We start from the raw sequence: 24522 nt of genomic DNA on the forward strand, positions 1-24522 counted from the left end.
ATCCCAAACTATGAACACCATTGAAAGACAACTTCAAATTTCCACAGCTAAAATGGAATCATGGACACTACGGAATGGTTATTCTTTAGCAGAAAAAAAATCCACTGCAATTCATTTTTGTAAAAAACGCGAACTACATCTGGATCCAGAAATATTTTTAAAAAACAGCCTGATTCCTATCACCAACAATTTTCGTCTGTTGGGATTATTTTTTGATACTAAACTTAACTTTGCTTCCCATATATCTTAACTTCGAACTACATATCTTAAAGAACTGAACATCCTAAGAGCCGTATCTGCTTTCTCTTGAGGTGCTGACAGAAGCTCTCTCCTTCATCTCTATAGAGCTTTAATAAGATCACGCTTAGATTATGGATCACCTGTCTATGACTCTGCTAGAAAAGTTCTATGACTCTGCTAGGAAAAGTTCACTATTATGTCTGAACACCATACAGCATAATGCCCTTTGGATAGCTGTGGGAACCTTCAGAATATCTCCGGTCCACAGCCTGTATATTAAGACAAATGAACTTCCACTGCATCTAAGGAGAAAATCCTTACTGTGTAACTATGCACTAAAGATTAAGAGTATTCCATCACATCCTAGCTGGCAGCTCTTGTTTGACCCGCAATACATCATGCTATATCACAACAATCCTAATGAGAATCACCCTGCAGGGCTTCAACTGCAAGAGCTCATGATCAGTTGGAACATTAATTTTCAGAATGTTTTCCAAGACCTTGGTACTCCTGAACCTCCCTGGACTGAATTCGTACCTCTCTGTGACAATTTATTTTTAAGATGGGGAAAAGACCTCACTGGCTAATACAAATTTTCCACAGCTCCATAAATCGCATTCCTTGGAAAACCCGGAAAAAGTACAAATCTATACTGATGGCTCGGCTCCAAAACAGATACAGCAGTAGGTGCTGCAGCAGTTTCTTTCACCTTCTCAGTAGCTGTTTCTCTATTGAATGCAGTATCTATACTGCAGAATTATTTGCAATAAAACTAGCTCTAGATAATACAGACTCCTTAAGCACAATCACTGCTATTCAATCTACCTTTTCTTCCTGTCACCCTATTCTTAAAGAGATCCGATCTAAGTTATTTTACTATCAAACAGTCAATCAGAAGGATACCTTCTGCTGGATCCCTGGTCATGTCGGCATCCCAGGTAATGAACATGCGGATGATGCTGCTGAACATCCCGGCACCTCCATAGCCAGGTGGGCAGGAGCAGCAGTGCGTAGCACACTCTTCTTGATTAGACTAGGGTTCGAGCCCGTGACCACCAAATACGGAGGATGTGGAAAGGTCAGGGAATGACCACCGCATATCCCCGGGGCAATATGGCCTTAGTTGCTAATGCTCCTAAAAACCAGATAACAACAACAACAGCTAAACATCCCGAATCTGAATCGTCAGAACTAAAAGTGCCCTACACCGATTACAAATCTATCATTAAAACAACATGCAGGAAAAAATGGTCTCACCTTTGGAAAACTGAAATCAATAATAAACTGCTGCAGATAAAAAAAAAGAGCCACAACTGTGGACATCTAGTTCCAGGAGAAGCAGGTGACAAGAAGTGATTCTAGCAAGGCTCTGCATCGGTCATTTGCATCCAACTCACCTGTATTTGCTTATGGGAGAGAATCCTTCTCTGTGTTTCTTTTGTCAGTCACAGCTAACAATAAAAGGTTTGGTTTGCTAGTAATTTTGTTTGTCCTATGTTGGGCACATCCTATGAGGATGTGCCCAACAGTCAAGAAATCAAGCTTTAGCTCCCTATCCAACTTACAGGAACCCTTAACCTTATTTCATATTCTTGGCAATGAAGCAAATTTCGAGGAACTGTTTAATTATTTGAAACATAAATCTGTATAATAGACTGTGATCATAGAGACAAGCAAATCATGAACAGGCACAATATGGCCCAAGAGGCCCTTGTGCCAAAAAACCCAAATACAACAACAACATAACAGTGCCATTCAATTCTTGACGCTGTAACAAACTCAAAATGGTCAGAATATGGTCGATCATGTTTCACATTATAATATGCAGTTCTACAAACCTTACAGGTTCTAGAAATTTCAGAGTCATTCATTTGATCAATTACCACTTTTAAATGTTGTTCATTTGCAGCTTGAAAGATTTTTTCAGCCTGTATATGTGAAGTACATTTTGAATGTTCATAAATTTTCTTACGCAAAGATGTCAATTGTGCACTTCTATCTTTTCCATAAGATGATACCACTACCAAACTCCATTCCTTTGAAATGCTAACTCCCTACGTTTTAGATGGCCCTAATTTTTTTATAGCAGCACAAGTCAGACATCGTAATTTTCTGGCGTCGCATGTAAGCCAAGAATAGGCTTTTTTCTTCTCAGTCCATGTGTCAGCATTCCAAACGTGGGGCCAATTAAATTTTAATTCTGTGTCACTGTTTCTCTCATCTTTAGATCTTGGTGGAAAAGAAGAGGTCATGTCATTATCATTTCCACATGTTTTCACACAGTTTTCAGTTTTTTATCAAGAAATCTTTTTAACGTTGTTTGCTTGCATCTTTCGCTCATTTTGTATTTAATTAAAATTTCTTCTTTTAATTTTTAAATACTGAAAATACGTAAATTTAAATTTATATATTTAATTCCGTAAAAATTAATTTTTACCTTAGAAGAAACAGTAATAAACAAATTAATTAATCTAAATAGTAGAGATTGGTCATAAACTCACATGTACATATTATATATATAATACATATATGAATGACAGAAAAAAAATCCTGTGCATTTTTCTCCAGAGACTATATAATCACGCAACATTGACTATACAGTAACTGAATCAGACTTCAGACTTACGGTTCATAGAACAACCAGTTCTAGCATTCAGCTCATGGCGAATCAAATGCAGCATTTGCATGCATCACAGTATATCTCATTTGTTGTATCTCTTTATCTAACGCATTGTACTTTAGTAAGAAAATTTCAAGTTTCAATGCAAAATTTATATTTTTGGTTTTAAATAAATTTTGAAAGAAATCTATTAATTTTAAAGATTAATATACTATTAATATATTTTTAGTAACAATGGGTAAAATAGATATTATTTCTCCCTCCCCTTTGATTATGACATTTAAAAAAAAGTACTGGAACTTTGTTCTGGTGCGTTCCAACCCGAATACACCACTGCTTATGTCGGAGAGAGAGAGAGAGAGAGAGAGAGAGAGAGAGAGAGAGATTGGAAGTTGGTGGTAATTCCCAATAGAGATATTTGACCTTGCCTAGAAAATCAGAGTATTGTCGAAGATAAGCATAGGAGCAGAAGAAACCTCTTTGTTAGTTATAAGACTTAAAAAACTGAACATCCTAAGAGCCATATCCGCTATCTCTTGGGGTGCTCAGTATTAGAATGACTGAAATCAGCTAAGTTATCTTTGCCCCACTGGAGAATTACCTGGAGATTGGCATTCAAGGAATTGGTAGCGGATATTCGAGAAGTTGAAGCTGTTTATGCAGGGCAAGTTTTCTCAAACTGGAAGGTTGAATGCAATGTGCTATCATCAGCAAAACTATGAATAGGATTTCTGGTCAACAGAAGAAGGTCATTAATATATAAGAGGAAAAGAGTGGGAGTAAAGAACTGAACTGAACACTGGGGAACACCAGCACTAGTGGAGAAGATAGGGTGCTATCTGCCATTGCCATGGTCAGAGAGAAAACTGGATCTCCAATTACAAAAAAAGTTGGCAAACCATAAGATGGAAGCTTATTTAGAAGACCTTTATACAAAACACAATCAAAGGTCTTTGAAATGTCAAGAGCAATTGCTTGAGTTTCTCCAAATGTTTCCATTGAATTTGTCCATAGATGGGTAACATAAGCCGGAATCACCAGTGGATCAGCACTGTCAGAATCCATACTTGTGATTGATGAGATGGAAGGTTTCCAGATAGTTTTAAGAGTTAGCAGTTAATTGATTTTTCCATTACTTTAGAAAGAGTAGAAGTAAGTGCAATGGGATCATAATTGGATGGGAGGGATTTGCCATGCTTTTTAGGAACTGGCTGGATGTGAACAAATTTCCAAGCAGAAGGATAAACACCTTTGGAATAAGAAAGTGAAAAAAAAGACCACACAGAAGCAAGTAAGTTCAGGAGCGCAGGTTTTGAGAACAAATGATATTTTTATCATTTGCTCTCAAATGATAAAAATATCATTTGAGATATTTTTATCATTTGAGAACTATCAGTACCTGGAGCTTTCTTAGCATCAAGATTAATCAAAATCCTTCTGACAAAAGACCACAGGAGGCACTGAATAGCATGTACTGGGAATGGTGGAAGGTGGTTTACCAATACACGAGTTGAAAGAAAAATAGGATGCTAGCAGGCCAGCTTTATCTTTGGCTGAAGTCAATTGAACCATTGGTTTTGACAGATATGGGAACAGAATGGGCAAAAGTTGTGGTTAGTAGTTTTGGCAAGAGAGCAAAATGCTACCATTTGGTTAAGAAGCAAGTTTTCTATTCTTAGCCTCTTCGAAATCTAGTTCGGACTGATTAATAACTGCTTTACAATTGTTGCGAGCTTTGTTGTAGGCAGAAAATGATCCTGGAGATTTCGATACAAGCCAATTATGATATACAGCATTCTTCTCTTGAACAGCCTTAGCACACTTATTGGAAAACCAAGGTTTAGATAAAGTATGAGATTTTAAGGTGGAGTGATTTTTTAAGATGGAATAAAGGATTCCATCCCTAGAAGAATAATTTTACTGCCATAATCTTCATATCTATAACAACTCTCCAAAACAGATACAGCTGTTGGTGCAGCAGCAGTTTCCGCCACTTTCTTAACAGCTGCCTCTCTTCCCACTGAATGCAGTACCTACACTGCAGAATTATTTGCAATAAAACTGGCTCTAGATAACATAAACAAATATCATATCAAACAATCTCTGATATATAAAGACTCTTTAAGTGCAATCAGTGCCTTTCAATCTACCTTTCCTCCCTCTCATCCCGTTCTTAAAGAGATCTGGTTTAAATTATTTTACCATCAAACAGCTAGCCACAAGGTTACCTTCTGCTAGATTCCTGGTCATGTCGGCATCCATGGTAATGATTGTGCAAATGAAGCTGCTAAACATCCCGACTCAGGATCTTACAGTCAACTGAAAGTTCCATACACTGACTACAAATCCATTATTAAAAAAACATGTTGGAAACAATGGTCTCACCTCTGGCAATCTCAAACCAATAATAAACTGTTCCAGATAAAAAAAAAGAGCCTCAACTGTGGACATTTAGTTTTAGAAGAAACAGGCAACAAGAAATAATTCTGGCAAAGGCTTCGCATCGGTCATTCACATCCAACTCATCTGCATTTGCTTTTGGGAGAGACTCCTCCTCAGTGCTTCTTTTGCCACTAACAATAAAGCATATTCTCATTGAATGTCCCCACCTTTCATCTATCCGAAATTCCAGCTTCAGCTCCCTCTCTAACTTTCAGGAACCCTTAACCTTATCACATATTCTTGGTAATGAAGCAAATTTCGAGGATCTGTTTAAGTATTTAAAACGCATAAATTTATATAATATCATCTAATCATAACGTGAAATCAGTGATACCCAAACCATGAACAAGCACAATATGGCCTAAGAGGTCCTTGTGCCAAAAACCTCAAATACAACAACAACTGCCATAATCTGAGCAAACGTTGACATCAGAAGAGTTGAAACAGTAATCTAACCAAGGAAAAGAAGAAAAATAAATCTTGCAGATTGTCCCATTTCGAATTCTTGTAATACCATGAGGTTGAGAATGGCCAAAAATAAATTGGAGAAGAGACCATCAAGTTGTGACCTGGAGTGCTTAGATGGCCACTCACCTCGACCCCGTACTGGGTGGTTATAAAAAAGTTTCTCTATTCAGGAGAACCTAGTGTCAAAACGGTTAGAGTTAGCACTGTGAAAATTGGTGGGTATGTGGAAGTGATTTATAGAAGAAAAAAAAATTAGTTCAAATTTTTGCCACCAGGGGAAAACACTGCTGCACATATGTAAAAGTTGCCATTTACTTCAAGACATGCTGCATACACAAATGACATGCTGTTAGATAAAAGCAGAAAGGCACCATCAATAACCATTATGGCTCTTACAAAAAAGGAACGTGCTCTTTTAGTAAAACTGTTCTACCAGAATACTAGTAATGCCAATGCAGCACTACATGAATATCAGAAACTTAAAGGTTTGTGTAAAGGACATTTGACGTCATTGGGACTTCGAAAATTAATAAAGAAATTTGAAGCAACCGGGGAGTTAGGTATAATTCCTTACCTTAAAGACATTGCTCCTTAAAGCTCTTCAGACAGAGAAGTTTTTCCTGATTTATTTTCTGCTTTATTAGTTTAAATTGTCATATTAACTTATTTTCTAGAGTAGCTTTATATTCCTAGTTACGATACTTAGTTTAAAGTTTAACTTAGACAGAGATTTTGTAGATATTACTTAGTATCGGTAACGGTATCAAATCCACGTGTCACAAATTGAACGAGAAGTCTTTTTTTTTTTTTTTAACCAAATTTAGTCGATTTATTAACCAATTGTTATATCAAATTATCTTCTATAAGTAGATTATAGACCTAGTCAGGATCCTTAGTTTATTCTAAATTGAGATAGCGAGATTTGGAAGCTAATCAATACTTACGAGTCCGTAGAAATACCGTTCGTGAATTCCCGCCATTTTTACACAATAGCATAAGCTTAGTGTAGTATAGTGCATAATATAATATTGTCAATTAATCAGTAAATCTATTAATCTTGATAAACTTTATTGTCAGTTAAATTGTATTTTTAACTCTATAAATATATATAACGACTTAATCGTAACAAATAATTAATACATAACTATAGTGGTACACGTGATACGGAAGTTGTATAAAGGGAACTCGTAGAAAACACTAGATACCGAAAAAAATATATATATAACATAACTGTTTTGGGATATAACTTAAGGATTTAATTTTTGTTTTGAATTTTATTGAATTAAATCGGAATCATGACTCTGACCAGAGCAGCAAAGCAAAAGGCTCAAGCTAATGGGAGTGCTGTGGTTCAGGGGAGAACTGAGGGGGGCAGTTGCCCTCTGAATCACAGTCTATTAAAATGCACTGTTTGCTTGATGTTTGTGGAGCAGTCGGGTACGGGACATGATACTGCCAAGGGGGATGTCTTTGTGTGTGCACGATGTAAGGAGTGCAAGGAAATCAGGCGACAACTCAGTGTTGTTATGGGCCTTTATGAGAGCTTGAAGGACAGGGTGGATGCCCTCGAAGGAAATAAATTGAGGGGCCCATCAAGCTCTCAGCTGCCCACATCAACGCCAGAGCTTGCACTTGGTCATCAGGCAACACAGAAGCAGTCCCCTAGGCAGAATGCGCTGGTCCCACAGGAACTAGTAGTTGTTGGTGACTCTATTGTCAGGGAAACATGGAACATGCTTTGTAAAAAGGATAGGTGGAATAGGACCAGGGTATGTCTGCCAGGGGCAAAGGTTGATGACGTTGTAGAGCGGATATCATCTTTTAAGGGCACAAAAGGTGATATAGTTGTACACGTTGGCACCAATGATATTAAGAGTAGGAGACCGGCGGAATTACTTAGCAAGTACAGATCACTGTTGAAAAAAAGCCGTGAATTAGGGTTGAACTTGAAAGTGTCTGCAATTCTGCCCAGACACGATAGGAGGGAGTATTGTCGATCAATTCGGCCCTGGAGGGATTGTGCAAGGCTCAAGGGGTAGAATTTTTTTCAGCCTGGACTGTACTTGTTAACAGGAGAGATTGCTTCTACAGGGATGGGATACACTTAAATAGAAAGGGTGCAAGAATTTTTGCTGATGCTGTCGAGGCAGTGTTAGGTGGGTCGGAAAACTGCTAGTTGGGGGGGATACAAGGACTAATAGATTAACAGTAGCCAATGGCAGAGGTGGAATTGATTCTTGCACTGCTTCTATTGAAATGAGCAGAAGTCTGAAAAACAAGATGCAGGATATTTCAGAGACTGCTGGTAGTCATTGCGGTACAAGTAAACACATGGGTTGTGTTAGGGTAGCTAAGAATAGAAACAGGTGCATGTATACCTGCGTGTACACCAATGCTAGGAGTTTGGTAAATAAATTTGATGAATTTGAGGTATTGCTCAAAACATCAAAGGCAGATATTGTTGGGATATCAGAGACGTGGTGTCACACAGATATAAGTAATGCGGAACTGGAATTTGGGGAATACAATGTGTATAGAAAGGATAGACAGGACAGGAGGGGAGGAGGGGTTATGCTATTAATTAAGAAACACAAAGTCCAAGGAAGTGAAGCCAGTCGACATCGATGGACAGGGCAGTGTCGAGTCAGTTTGGTGTGACATAAGCATAGGGAAATCAAAATTGAGAGTAGGAGTGTGTTATAGGCCTAATGACTCTGATGAGTATAATAAGATATTGTACAGGGAAATAGAGTGGGCCAGTAAATCAGAGAGTCTTATAATGGGGGATTTTAATTTCCCAGATATTGACTGGAATTTGTGAGTTGGTCACTCGCACACTAGCAAGGCTTTTGTGGATTTATTGGATGATTGTTTTCTACATCAGCATGTTCGTGAGGCAACAAGAGGGAGCAATACTCTTGATCTGATTATCAGTAGTGATTCTTCATGCATTAAGAACCTGCAGATAAATGAACCACTAGGTGGCAGTGATCACAGTGTGTTGAAGTGGGATTTACTCAAGGAGGTAACTACCATCAGAGGTAAAGGGAAGGGTTTTTGTTTTCGTAAAGGAGACTATGATGGTCTGAGACAGTATTTAAATTCTGTGCAGTGGGACCAACTGATGATGTTACCAACAGCAAACTCAAAATGGGAAGCATTCAAAGAACTTATCTTGGAAGCTACTAGGCTTTACATACCAACTAAGAAATATTGTTCAAGGTTTAGGCCAAAATGGATGTCAGATGAACTAATGAGGCATATGGCAGAGAAGAAAAATGCATGGGATACATACAAATTAATGGGTGACATGGAAGCCTATGATAGATATAAGTTGGTCTGTAACCAAATCACAAAGGAGATTAGGCAGGCAAAGGCAGACTACGAAAAATCATTGGCAAAGGATGCAAAGAAAAACAGAAAAGAGTTCTTTACATACTTGAACTTGAGAAGGAAAGGGATGAATGAGATTGGTCCACTGGATATTGATGGTTCAACAGTTGAGGATCCTGCTCAGGTGGCTAACAATCTAAACGAGTATTTTGCATCTACATTCACGCATGAGGAGTTATTCAGGAAGGAGAATGATGTAGGTAAAACAAACATTGGCAGTGAGCTGGATGATTTTGTAATAACTGAGAGGAAAGTGGAGGAGATATTGTTGAGGATAAACATAAAAAAGGCACCTGGGGTGGATGGGATCTATCCAGTTATATTAAAGGAGGCAGCAAAGGAAGTATGCAAACCCCTAGCCATAATTATGAGAGCTTCTTTGGACTCAGGGGAGGTACCCATAGACTGGAGATGTGCAAATGTAACCCCAATTCACAAAGGAGGATCAAAGGCTGACACAAGTAATTATAGACCTGTTAGTTTAACTTCTGTTCCAGGTAAATTAATGGAGGCACTGGTTAAAGAAGCACTGCAGGATCATCTAGACAAGAATTCCGTTATAGCTCAGACGCAGCATGGTTTTGTTAAGGGCAGGTCTTGCCTGACCAATTTGATTGGATACTATGATGTAGTCACAAAAGAACTGGATGCAGGGAATAACTTTGATATTATATATTTGGATCTTAGAAAGGCTTTCGATACTGTTGCACATGGAAGACTGCTGCACAAATTGGAGCAGTGTGGCATTGGAGGCAAATTCCTGCTATGGATAAGGGGATGGTTGAGTGGCAGAAGACAGAGAGTGGTAATCAATGGACACTGCTCAACGTGGACTAATGTTATTAGTGGAGTTCCTCAAGGTTCAGTGTTGGGTCCGTTGTTGTTTTCGGTGTTTATGAATGATATTGATGATGGGATATCAAGTTTAATGTCCAAGTTTGCAGATGATACAAAGGTTGGCAGGGTCGTTAAGGACACTACTGACACTATGCTGCTGCAACAGGATCTGGAAAGGTTGAACAGATGGGCTGAGAGGTGGCAAATGAAGTTTAACATTGACAAATGTAAAGTACTACATATGGGATACAGTAACCCCAGAGCAACGTATCAACTCTGCGGTACTACACTGACAGTGGTGGAGAATGAAAAGGACCTGGGGGTAATTGTGCAGGCAGATATGAAGTTCTCTGAGCAGTGCAGACGAGCTGCAAGAGTAGCTCATGGTGTCTTGTCAATGATATACAGGAATTTTTCTAGCAGGGATAAGGAGGTGATTATTCCCTTGTATAAGGCAATGGTTAGGCCACATCTTGAGTACTGTATACAGGTCTGGAGGCCTCATTTCAAGAAGGATGTAGAGCTGCTGGAACGGGTACAGAGAAGGGCAACAAGATTAGTAAATGGAACAAAGGGTTGCTATTACGAAGAAAGGCTTAAGTTTTGCAAATTACAGAGTCTGGAGACTAGGCACCGGCGAGGTGATCTGATAGAGGTGTAAAAGGCTTTGAATGGTTTGAGCATGCTCAATGCCAATGGGATTCTTCATCTTGCTCAGAATAATCACCTCAGAGGGCATAAATTCAAATTGAGGAAGGACGGATGTCGGATAGATGTGCGGAAATTTGCCTTTGGCCAGCGGGTGGTTGGTTGGTGGAACCGACTTCCATCACTTGTTGTTGAAGTTGATAGCCTAAACAAATTTAAAGCTCAACTGGACAGGTATTTCGAACGAACGGAGGGGTGAAATGGGAGTGGGTTTTTTTTTTTTTTTTTTTGGCTGATGCTGAATAAGCTTGCTTTCTTGCATCATATGCCTCTATTAATGCTAATGCTAATGCTAATTCCAGGCAGGGGACAACCACATATTGGAACAGAGGTAGTGGATGAAGTGGCAGTTGCAATGGCCTCCAGGTCAGTCTGCAAAACACCACCAGTCAGTAGTGCCAGAGATATGTCAAGAGACTTGAACTTTCCTTGGTCTACTGTACATAAAGTGCTTTGAATAATTTTGCACTGGTTCCCATACAAGATTCACGTTGTGCAAGAATAAAGTCTTGTGATCAGTAGGAATGATAGATTTTGCTCTATGATATCTGGCTCATATGGAACTTGAAGATACATGGGCTCGAATGATCTTGTTGTCTGATGAGGCGCATCTCACTCTTCATGGGGCTATAAACACACAAAACTGCCAAATATGGGGACCTTCTCGTCCATGTGTTGTGCATGAAAGACCACTTTAAAGTCAATACGTTACAGTATGCTGTGGATTCACAGCAGAGTATATAATCGGATCATTTTTCTTTGAAGAGTCTACACCTCATGGCCCTGTAAGGTGTACAGTAACTAGTGCACAGTACTGCACTCTTCTAAGAGATCGCATTATTCCCGCTCTGCAAGAAAGGCAATGCTTGGAAACTGTAGTGTTCATGTAAGATGGTGCCCCCTCCCCCACGTTGGTCAACAAGTGAAGGAACTGCTCCGTTCAACATTCGGCAATGATTGCATCATTTCTAGAGACTTTCCGCAGTTCTGGTCAGCCCGATCACTAGATCTCAATCCCTGTGATTTCTGGCTATGGGGATGCCTGAAAGACAGAGTTTACTGTGGCGATATACAGACACTTGTTGATTTGAAAGTAAGCATTCAACAGCATGTAGCGAGCATCCCCAATGAGATGCTACACGAAACTGTTGCATGCAGTCCTCCATTTTCAGAATGTCATCTCAAGTGAAGGAAAGCACATAGAACAATACCTGTAGATTTCTAAGTTCTGTTATTAAAATCTGTTCTAAGTTTAGTATTCCATCTCATGTTTACAGTACCAATTTCTCCCCTGGTGGCGGAAATTTGAACTAATTTTTTTTTTTCCCTACAAATTGCTTTCTGATACCCTAAATGACCTACCCACCGATTTTCACAGTGCTGTCTCTAACTGTTTTGACACTAGGGCCTCCTGAATAGGGAAACTTATTTTATAACCACCTGGTACTTAGAGAAGGGTTGTATGTGAGAAAAATATCAAGTGTGTTGTCTGCATGGTTAGGATTGTGGTAGGTAAATGAACAATCTGTGTGAGGTAATTAGTAATTACAAAAGCATCTCGACCAGCTGGGTTCATATGACTAGAAAACTGAAGCCAGCCTGAGTTGTGAATGTTAAAATCATCAAGGAAAATTACCTCACTGTTAGGAAAGTTGGACTGGAGAAAGTCAGTTCTCAAAGAGAGGAAATCAAAGAGTTTCAAGTGATTAGTAGAGTTGAGAGAACCGATGGTACTCTCAACCTGTCTATCACGTTCTGCAAATTCATCTGTAAAATCTGATGAATTTTCAGAAAGTGATAGACAGATTTTAAGCTAGATAAGATTGAAAAGAGGAAATTCCAGATTATTAAGTCTCTGACAGGGAATATCAGAACTGACATGCATAAGTAATCATATACAGTGAATAATTGAGATAACTGAGATGAGCAGTGGTTGAATCATTCAATAACTGGGATTCTGTCAGAAAAAGTTCATGGGGTTTGGCAGACTGGAAGTGGAAATGGGCATCATTGAGATGAAAACTGAGACCATACATATTTGTGAAATGAACGAGGAACTTAAAATGTTACACTCATAACAGAAGTTGTATGATATGATGAATAAATTTGGTAAATTGTAGTTCATTTTGTGGCCACCTGACTTTATATCATGAATTCCTAAAATAAGAAGGACTTTATTGCATACAAAAGGCACATGCCATACATAATACTCTTCACGGCTACAAGCCAAGAGTTAAATACATTTTGTTTTGCAATGGAAAGTCTTCATGGGTTTCTTTTGCACTTTTCCCAATTTGAAATAAAATCACAAATTTTAAAATGTGACAAATCAAGTGACATCTATTCAATGCATGCTAATTCATACTACTGATAAACAGGTGTTTCATGTGTTACTATGTTTAGATTAGTCACCAAACACACTGCAACAAATTTCAACTGGCTGTGAAACTACAATTTCAAGACAAAGTCAGACCCTGAGCCTTTTAATAGCACCTCATACTTAGCATCATCGTCTGATCAACCTGAAAGTATGTGAAATTCCTTCAGAAAACTGTTTGGCACTTTGTTGATTAATGCCCTTATTCATAATTGAAAATAACTGTTCAAAACAAAGACAAATTAATGGAATCCTCAAGGAATAGAAGTTGCGTTTTAACAATCCTTCATGACAAATGGATGTTCAATCAGTTAAAAAAAAAAAAAAAAAAAAAGGAAAACCTCAGCTGAGTCATTTCTGTTTTTTATGAAACTTGAGAAATGCTGTAATCTAAACAGTACAGCCATTTTATATAGGGGGGGGGGGCTCGTTATCCTATCCGAGTATAATTTGTTCCAGAAATTTTCACAAATGTGTAAATATTAGACAATTAGACAATTATTTTATCAGACATTTTTTACTGTAATATGTTGAACAATGTAAGGTTAAGCAAAGTTTATTGAAGTTACGCTATTTTTTAGTTTTACAAATAAAGAATGAATCTAGAGTTTTTTTTTTTTTTTTTTGCCGTATTTTTTCAGATAAAATTGTCTCATAACATTTAGTTATGTCTATCTTCTCTTAACATTTGCTGCACGATCATGAAGAGGGTCGTCTCACAAAATTATTCAAGTGTTGGTCAATCTTTTCAAGGGCTTCCTTTAATTCTTTAATTTTAAAATCCTTGTAACTACAGGGACGTAAACACTGGGGGAACTCCCCCCCCATATATATAAAAATCCTTGGTCAACATTTCTGAAGAGGCCAAAACCTGTAAGATTATCTTATTTAACAAGGAAAACTGGAATACATTTATGAAATGGAACTTAACCTCCTTGCTTACATTTGATAAGAATGAAATAAGTTTGGAAAAAATTGAGCATTAAAATCTTTTAATAATGAGATCCCATAGAGGAAAGTGCACCTTCCTCTAGTATTCATCATAGAGATTTTGCTCAGTATTAAAACCATGTTGTGGAAACAAGAGTTCAAATGATGAACTTTCAAGTATCAACTTCATTTATTCTGAATGATAAGAGGAAGGAGCGTTATAAATATATGAGTCTTAAAGGTGCAGCTCTGTCGTGTTGGAACTCAGACTTCTAAGGCACATGGCCTGAGAACTGGCAACTGAAGTTTAACATTGACAAATGCAAAGTACTGTATATTGGTGACAGCAACCCAAGAGAAACATACCAAATATGTGGTACTCAGGGAGGTGGAGAATGAAAAAGATCTGGGGGTAATTGTGCAGTCAGATATTAAGTTCTCTGAGCAGTGCAGACTGTCTGCCAGAGCAGGTCATGGAGTTTTGTCAATGATATATAGGAATTTTGCTAGCAGAGACAAGGAGGTGATTATCCCTCTGTATAAGGCAATGATCAGTCCACTCATTGAGTACTGTATGCAGGTCTGGAGGCCTCATTTTAGGAAGGATGTAGAGTTTCTAGAACGAGTACAGAGAAGGGAAACAAGATTGCTGAGAGGAACAAAGGGGTGCGCTTATGAAGAAAGGCCTAAGTTTTGCAAGTTGCAGCATCTGGAGACTAGGCACCTGCGAGGTGATCCGATTGAATTGTATAAGGCCTTGAATGGTTTGAGCAGGCTCATTGCTGACGGAATACTTTCACTTGCTCAGACTAAGAACCTGAAGGGACATAGATTCAAATTGAAGAAAGACAGTTGTAGAATAGATGTGCAGAAGTTTGCTTTTAGCCAGCGGGTAGTTGATTGCTGGAACAGACTGTTGTTGTGGAAATTGGTAGCTTAAATAAATTTAAGGCTGAACTAGACAAACATTTGGAATGGGTGAAATTTTTTTTTGGCTGATGCTGTATAAGCTTGCTTTCTTGCATCATATGCCTCAACTAATGCTAATAATGAGATCCCATAGAGGAAAGTGCACCTTCCTCTAGTATTCATCATAGAGATTTACTCGTTATTAAAACCATGTTGTGGAAACAAGAGTTCAAACGACGAACTTTCAAGAACGGTAAGAGGAAGAAGGAGCATTATAAATACAGCACACTCTCAATTTACCGGGATCGGATTAACCGGGAAGCGGATTAACTGGGACACTTCAAGACTCCAAATCATAATCAAATCAGAAAATCATAAATAAACCAGAAATCATAAAATTCAAGTAATAACTAGAATAGGTATAAACAAATATTTTGAAAGTCGTAAATAAGTGACAAGAAGCGGCATTATAAGTCGTCATTAGGAGATTAGTGTACCTATTATCTTGCAATCCCCGCTGTCTTCATAACCACCGCTCAAAAAATAGAAAAATAGAAAGGAGACCAAATGTTTAGTTTGATTTAGTACGTTGCATCGATTGTTGTGTTCTGTCACACTGCAAAAGGACAAATTTTGTTTATTTATTTATATATGTCAGAGATGTGGGAATTTTTTTTTTATAGTAACTTTTTTTTTTTTAGAAATAGCGAAAATGATGGGCTGATGATGATGAATTATGATGTAAAACATAAATGCATGTCCAATATGCGAGTAGTGCATATTCGATGCATTTATGTGCGTATTGGACACACGAGTAGTGTGCATGGTAAGTTTTTTCGTTTTTTATCTGTCGCCATACATTTTACGTAGGTTGCTGAACATTTTTCAATACAGTAAGTCCCAACTTGTGTAGATTCGGACTTGTATGGCTTAAGATTTCAGTGAAAGGGACACACATTTCACCATAATAACATAAAAGCCCACAGAATTCCGGCATGTGATCTCTAGCAAATGCAATAAGATCGAGTTTACTATCCGTTTATAATTGGTTATACTACAGAAAAGCCCAATAACCCGAAAAGTGCAAATTATTTTTATTGTTTTTTGGCAGTGACCTCCAGAAATGTGCTTTAGTAAAATGTGAGCTCGCGTGGGGTGATAACCCTGTGAAGTTCTTTTCAGAAAATTTAATTTTGATCGTTATCATGGTACCGACTAAGAGAATAAGTGACAGCGGTACTAGTAAATTTATCAAGAAAAGGAAAGCGATTGAGTCAGATCAGAAAATTAAACTAATAACGATGTATGAAAATGGCCAAACGTTAACAAGTATTGTGCAAAATTCAGATTTGTCAGTGGCAATGGTGAACACAATAAATGAGAAAGACAGAATATGAGAAGCGGTGAAGTGATCGGCACTAATGAAGGTCAACTATAATAACCAAGGCTACGAAATACATATCAGTTTTTACAGTACAATAACATGCTTTTTTTCTTCCTTTTATGTTTTCTTTTCTTATGTGCCACTCCGGCTACTTCACTGCTGTTCCCCAGATAAAGTTTTTAATTGAACTAATTAAAAATATATAACTATTTTTCTTCATTCTTCTGAGGACATTGTGGTTTTTGTAATTTTGGCTTATTAGGGATATAGCAGCAATATTTTATTAGTCATTCTAGAGTTACGTAAAATTCGACTTACGTAAGAGGTCCTGAAACGTATCTCTTATATATGTCGGGGGCTTACTGTATTTTGGGATTAACTGGGAAATCGATTATCCAGGAATTTCTTTTTACCATCCATCCCGGAAATTCAAGCGTCTACTATATGAGTCTTAACTCCCGTGGTGCAACTCAGATGTGTCGGAAATTTTATATTATTCAAGTTCCACATTAGTGAAAAGGATACGGACAATATAGCATTAAGGACTGAAAGCTGTGTTTTCTGTTTAAACCATTCTGCTGCTAATGCTTCATAAATGGTTAATTTATAGCTAGAAAATAATTTGACTGATGTTAGTAAAATTACCTTGTAAATATAAGAAATAATGAAAATGTAAATTACATCCTGATCGAGACTTACAACTTGATTCTCATCCAATTACTTTTCTACATAGTATTAGATTTCTTGGTCTAATAATGGATAAAAAATAAAATTTTCTGTAGCATATTAAGGATATCCATGCAACCTGTCTAAAGAAACTAAATCTACTTTTAGTAATTTCTGTTATATCATGGGATGCAGATCATTACATACTATCACACACCATTATGAATTAAATTTTGTCTGAACCACTGTATATGCCACAGCCAGATAAAAAAAAGTAAAGTGCAGCCATTATCAACCCACTGCAGGGTGGAAGCCTCCTCAACAATTCATGCTGAGGGAAATGGACCATAATCTGCCACGCTGGTCCAGTGCGGGTCGGCAGATCGACCGTATTCAGCAAGCAGGGACTTGAACCCCGGTCTACTCAAAGAGCGTGTGCTACTGCACTCCCGCTCCTGCCCACTCGGCTACGGAGGCTGGCCAGCCAGATAAAGCCAGACACAGCCAGATAAAGTGCACTAAAATAGCTTGACCCTATACATCACAATGCTCTACGAAGTGCACTAGGGGCTTTTCGTGCATCACCAGCTAAGAATCTTTATACATAAGTACACGAACCTCCACTTCTCCTTCTCTGGCATGCTCTGATATTAAACTGTGCAGCTAAAATCAGAAGTTTTCCACATCATCCCAAATGGCAATGCCTGCCCACGCCAAAATGGGATAATTTGTATCAAAATAAACCATGTGGCATTAGGTTACAAAACTTAAATGCATTTTGGAGACTAAATATGAATAACATAATTCCAGATGTTAGCACAACTACACTGCCATGGTAAATACCCTTGGCACATGTTGATAACCATTTCCAACAATGGAAGAAGATACACTTCCAAATTTCAATGTTAACAAATCCATGCAACTTACTGTTTTCGAATTTTCAGTTTCACCAAAATATACACTGACAGTTCCAAGACAGACACTAAGGTTGGTACAGTTGTAGTTCTACCAGACATTACAATGTCTCAGCAGCTTGCTTTGGAGTGCACTGACAATGCAGAATTGTATGTTATCCTGATGGTTTTAGAGAATGCAGAACAGTCTTTATACTGTCAAACCATGATTTTACTGATTTCATAAGTGCTGTATCTGCTGTTCAGTGTTAACTTCTTTCCAGTCCAGTAAAGTTAGTGCAGCTTCATACAAACAGGCAAAAAATAATCTTCTGTTGGATGTCTGGTCATGTTGGAATCACAGGAAACAAGCAAGCAGACTGCTGTAAAGAATGCCATTCTCATACCATGAGACATCAGATACCTTACATTGATTACAAACTTATCAAGCAATTTACCAGTAGAAAAAAATGGCTAATCGTATGGCAGGAACACAAAAGCAATAAATTGATCCAGATTAAGAATGATCAATGCTCATAAGCAGTGGCTATCAAACCTAAGAGGGAATAGGATGGAAGAAGTCATACTTGCCAGATTACAGGTTGGACATTCAGCATCAGTTATTCCAAATAATAAGCTTGATGAAAGATGTTATTTATGCATGGGTACTGCACTTCCATCATTTCTACTACCCAAGTAGTATTCATGCATTTTTTAATTAAAGCTCATATTGCAAATACCTTCACAACGAGTTGCCGAGGTATTGAATTGCTTTGAATAAATAACGCTTCAACAGTGGAGAAGACTAATGTTACTTATTCTCAGTGGAGGATACCATCATCCAGACAGCACCGTTTCAAAACTTGTTGGCTTACTCATCGGCGGGTGGGCAGGTACCCTGTTGAGCAGGTAACAGGGGGTCCTTGTTATCTGAGGATAATTGGTTCTAGAAAATTCCACTTAAAATGGGGACCAAATTTTCGTAATGTATATTATGTACTTGTACATAGGAAACAATGGACATTGTATAAAAACATTCTGGGAATCCTGTTGTCTTTTAAACTTTACTAGACATGTTGGACTGACAACTTATGTGATTGAGACCCAGTAGGATTAGTGGGTCTCGATCACATAGGTTAGCATTAGTAAAGGCACATGATGCAAGAAAGCAAACTTATATAGCATCAGCAAAAAAAAAAAAAAAAAAAAAAAAAAAAAAAAACCTTCGCATTTCGCCCACCACTCGCTTTAAATGTTTGTGTAGATCTGCCTTGAATCCATTTAAGCTATCAACTTCTACAACAACAGATGGAAGTTTGTTCCAGCAATCAACCACCCACTAGCTAAAGGCAAACTTCTGCACATATATCTTACAACTACCTTTCCTCAATTTGAATTTATTCCCTCTCAGGTAATTCTTCTCAGCAAGAGAAGAATCCCATCAGCATTGAGCATGCTCAAACCATTCAAGGATTTATACACCTCAATCAGATCGCCTCGCAGGTGCCTAGTCTCCAGACACTGTAATTTGCAAAACGTAAGTCTTTCTTCATCAGAGGAATCCTTTGTTCCATTCACTAATCTTGTTGCCCTTCTCTGTACTTGTTCCAGCAGCTCTTCATCCTTCTTAAAATGAGGCCTCCAGACCCTATATACAGTCAGTGTGTGGCCTGATCATTACCTTATACAAGGGGATAATCACCTCCTTATCCTTGCTAGAAAAATTCCTGTATATCGTTGACAAGACACCATGAGCTACTCTTGGAGACCATCTCCACTTCTCAGAAAACTTCATATTTGCCTGTGCAATTACCCCCAGGTCCTTTTCGTTCTCTACCACTATCAGTGTAGTACCACACAATTGATACATTACTCTGGGGTTACTGCTTCCCATATGCAGTACTTTACATTTGTCAATGTTAAACTTTAGTTGCTGCCTCTTAGCCCATCTGCTCAATTTTACCAGATCCCATTGCAGTAGTGTAATATCATTAGTGTCATTAACAACCCTGCTGACCTTGGCATCCTCTGCAAACTTGGACATTAAGCCTGATATACCATCAATATCATTAATAAATACATAAAACAACAATGGACTCAACACTGAACTGTGGGGGACTCCACTAATAACATTAGTGCACAAAGAGCAGTGTCCATTGATTACCACTGTCTTCTCCCACTCAGCCATCCCTTTATCCATAGCAGCAATTTGCCTCCAATGCCACATGAGATGAGATAATATGAGATATAATTAAATAATTAAAGTTGTCTGTCCAACATGTCTAGGAAACAATGGATTGAAGTAACTGAAAAATGGGAATTATTTTATTAGACAATTTTTATTATATGTTGAGAAATGTAAGGTTAAGTAAAGTTTTTTGAAGTTGCGCTATTTTTCAGTTTTATGAATGAACAATGAATTCAGAATGAATGAATCTAGTCTGGGTGGTGGTATCTGTCGAGAATAAGTAACATTATACTTCTCCACTGGTGAAGTGTTACTTATTCAAAGCAGTGCAATACCTCGGCAACTCATTGTGATGAAGATATTCTTATCATATTGATGAGATATAATTAGATATCTCATATTGATGAGATATAATTAAATGATGCATGAATACTACCTGGGTAGTAGAAACGGTGGAAGTGCAGTATCCATGCATAAAAAATATCTTTCATACTGTTAGACATTTAGTCAAGAAATATTTTTAAAATAAGTTTGATGTTAAAAATAAATGTTTACTTTTCAACATCAATTATTTTCTGGTTGAAAGCAAATTTTCTCTCATCTATTCTCATATTAGTTTAGGTCTGTTCTGCCACAAGCTATAATTGATGGGATTCCCTTATTCTTGCCATTAAACTTTAGTATTTATTTATATGAAGTATAATTTTTGTATGATTAATATTAATAAATATCATAGGTACTGATTCCAACTGGTGGGTATTAAAGCCTGAATTCAGATTACCAACAGAAGAGGAAATCAGAGCTGTAGTTTCACCAGAACAGTGTTGTGCTTATTATAGTATGGTGTCCTCTGAGCAAAGGTTGAAGGTAACTTAATATCATTTAGCTAAATTTATTTGTATAGTCTTATGGTTATATGATGGCTTGTGAATCAGTTATCATAATGACACAAAACCTGTGCTCACATCTCTTATTATAATTTTGATAGTTTTACCTTTAAGTCTGTTATGAAAGAAATTTTTTTTCTTTAATTTTTACTCTTCAAACTAAAAGCTGCCAAATTTATGTTTTATTTAATATATAAGATTTTTCTTTCTAATGGCACTTCTTTAATATGTAATTAAAAAAAAATAATAATAAAAACGTTAATTTTTACATCTGTATATGAAAATAGGGAATTCAAATAATAACCAATTTCATTAGAGCTGTGTTGTCAGTATTACATAAAAAGTAATCCCTTGCTATGTGATATTTTTTCTAACCGCTATAAGCATTCCAGAACTAGATAGTTTCACGTCTATCCATCTTTGTTAAGAATAAGAACTTAAGTAAAAAAAGTAAAGTGCAGCCATTATCCACCCACTGCAGGATGGAAGCCTCCTCAACAATTCATGCTGAGGGAAATGGACCATAATCTGCCATGCTGGTCCAGTGCAGGTTGGCAGATTGACCGTATTCAGCAGTCAGGGGCTTGAACCCCGGTCTACTCAAAGAGCGTGTGCTACTGCACTCCCGCTCCTGCCCACTCGGCTACGGAGGCCTTCCAAGCATTATTGTTTGCACATAATTCACCAAGACATTCAGTTTGCTTCAGTAATTGATAACATTTAGATTGTGCTATTTTGTCGCTAAACCAACACTCTTTTAATTCATTATTGCAGCTAATGGGCCAGGAGGTGATTTCAAGGCTAATTCTAAGCCAACTGACTGCTGCCATAGAATAGGGGTGATCCAGGGATTAATGGGGTTATTAGTATTATTCTTGGCAAAGGGAGCAAAATTATTCTACTTTAGAATAATTTTGAATAACTTTAGAATATTTTCTTGTTCTACTTTAGAACAAGAAAATAAATAAATAAAATTAAAATAAAAACTCCCAATCATTTATATTATTCCCTTGCAATATTCAGAGTTCTGCTTTGAATATTGCAAGACTCTCCTACCTAAGTCACCTTAGAAAGTAGTTTTTTTCATTCATTTACAGTTGGAAGGTAAATTTCAAGAAATTCATTTCTCTCGTAATCCCTGTGATCCTATATTTGTTTCTCATGCTAAGATTCTTATAAAACTAAATAGGCCTCTTGCTCCGGGATCCATAGTATAGAAAGTATGAATATTGTTCTCCACCGGAGGAACGGAAATAATAAATAATAATGAAATTGCAGGTACAAACAAGGTAGTAACCTTTAATAGAAACTACAGGTACAAAATTAATGTAAACTAAATGAATGGATTAAATTAAATAAAATAAAGCAAAGTAGCTTTCGAGTCTGAGGGACTCTTCATCATCTTGAACATAAATCTTAGTATGAAACAAAGAATGCCCAGGCGTGGTAATGTAAGGCAAATAAAGTGTGACATGAGTGCAAGCAACAATAGAGACAATCACTGGTTAGAACTAGATGCTTGTAGCTGCGAATGTAGGGCGCACACATGGGACACGTGCCAATGTTTATCACATTGCAGGATAACTGCCTCAAGGATTGGATGTATACTCATGCCTTTGTTGCAGTTAAAAGTACTATGACAAAATGATATACGGAGTGATTCAAGCCATGCTTGTTGATGATAATTGTGTGAGTGGTTGACGATATCGATATCATGCCATGGGTCAAAGTCAGGTTGAGAAGACCAATAGTGCTCTGCGACCGTGGAGTGCTTGGAATCAGCAGATCAGTTGGCTCTCTCAGGTTCTGAGATCCAGTCTTGGAGCTTCCTGGTGGATTCCCCGATGTAGCAACTACCGCAGTCACGGTAGGCAATGTGATATATACCAAGTTGCTGCGTAACAAGGAATGGATAGGGGTTTTTACCCTTGAGAGAAGGGATCTGTTTTTTTCAGGAATCTGTAAACATTTCATCCATTGAGCCTGTAGAATGTTAGAGAGGCATTGTGAGATGCCAGGATAATAAGGGATAAAGGTGGTCGAGATTATGTTATCATTGTTGGAGGCTCTGGGGTGTGCGGCAAGCTCACGGGCAGATCGCATTTGTTCAGGGCACAGGCAGGGTAGCCACAGTTAGATAGATCTGTTTTCACTTTCGAAACTTCATCGTGCCTGTTGTCTATGGAGCTGGAATGGGTCCAGGCACAGGTGAATAGGGCATGTGCAGTACTGAGAAGCTGGTTGGGGGTGTATGCTGATTTGTAGTTGGTTAATTGGCCAGTACACATTGGCTTACGATAGACTGAGGTTCTGAAATGTGAGCCCACGTGTCACACTAGAACATCCAGAAAAGAAAGGGCATTGTCCAACTTTAGTTTGATAGTGAACTTGATGAAGGGCAATAGGGAGTTGAGGTACCACAAAAGCTGGGTTTCTGAGCCCCAGGGGGATGATGACAAAAAGACATCCCCCCCCGGGGCTCAGAAACGACACCAGAAGGTGATGGGAAACAGTAAGCTTAAGAATGTGCAGCCCTCCAGTTCTTCCATGACAATAATCACCATGACTGAGCTGACAGGGGCACCCATGGCTGTTCCTTGAATCTGCCTAAAGAGAGAGTCACCAAACATGACTACACTGCCGGTCAAACATAAGCTGAAAGCAGTGCAAATGTCCTATGCAGATAGTGAGGTTCTATTGGGCAGGGTGAAGTCACTGTCTAAAAGTTATCTTGCACATGTGATAGCTTGTTGAACAGGAACTGATGTAAACAAAGAGACAACATCAAAGTAGGCCATGGCTTGGTCTTCAGAGAGGTGAGGTGAGGTTTAGAGACAAATTTTTCGAAAGTTTATATGTTGGTAAATTGCAACAAGAGACAAATAATCATAAAGGGACACCTGGATTATGTACTTTCGGGAGTCCATAAAACTGGGGAAGGTGACTACCGGATGCATGCAGCTGCCAATGTGTAGTTTTTGAAACCTTAGATTTGCACTATCTGTAGACCAAACTCAATGCTGGCCTCCCACCCCTCCAAGACCTTGATGGGAGGGTCATGTACCAGTTCATAAACATTGGCGTCATATAGAAGGGACAGGGCTTTATCGTGGTACTTGTCAACCTAGAACTACAGTGCAATATTTCTTGTCTACCTGCAGAATGACAGTGGTGTCATCCCTCCTAAGTGAACTGAGAGCGGTAAGCTGGTGGCAGTTGAGGTTAGAGGCAATAGGACAAAAACATTGCAAGATTGATGCGGCCTTGAAGCAGATCTCGTTGGAGGTTTCTTTGGGTAGGCAGATTAAGTTTTGGGTTTGGTTTCGGGAGTCCAGTTTTATGGACGCCCGAAACTTAACTCCTGAAAGTACATAAACCGGGCATCCCTTTATGACCAATTGTCTCTTGTGACAATTTCGCAGTTTTACAAGTTACTCTGAAAATGGAAATTTCCTATTTATATTTTATGATTGTAACTTTTTTTTTCCCAGTAGAACTAATAACAGATTGTATAATCATGTAGAAAAAGAAAATCATAAGTTTTCCAACTTTTCATTAAAAAAATAAACCATCACATTGA

General features: G+C 38.0%; 1 protein-coding gene across 1 annotated transcript in view; it reads left to right on the forward strand.

Moving 5' to 3' along the window:
• The window catches only part of Taf1 (TATA-box binding protein associated factor 1), an 818869-nt gene that overhangs the window by 406363 nt on the left and 387984 nt on the right, over window positions 1-24522 (forward strand). Inside the window, exon 19 of the mRNA XM_090374096.1 lies at window positions 20792-20922. Coding sequence (XP_090230222.1) covers window positions 20792-20922 — 131 coding nt within the window. The remainder of the gene's footprint in view (window positions 1-20791; window positions 20923-24522) is intronic.

This window comes from Mastigoproctus giganteus, chromosome 5, assembly GCF_048544385.1.
Source record: "Mastigoproctus giganteus isolate SK-2022 chromosome 5, ASM4854438v1, whole genome shotgun sequence".
In the NCBI taxonomy this organism is placed as follows: Eukaryota; Metazoa; Arthropoda; class Arachnida; order Uropygi; family Thelyphonidae; genus Mastigoproctus; species Mastigoproctus giganteus.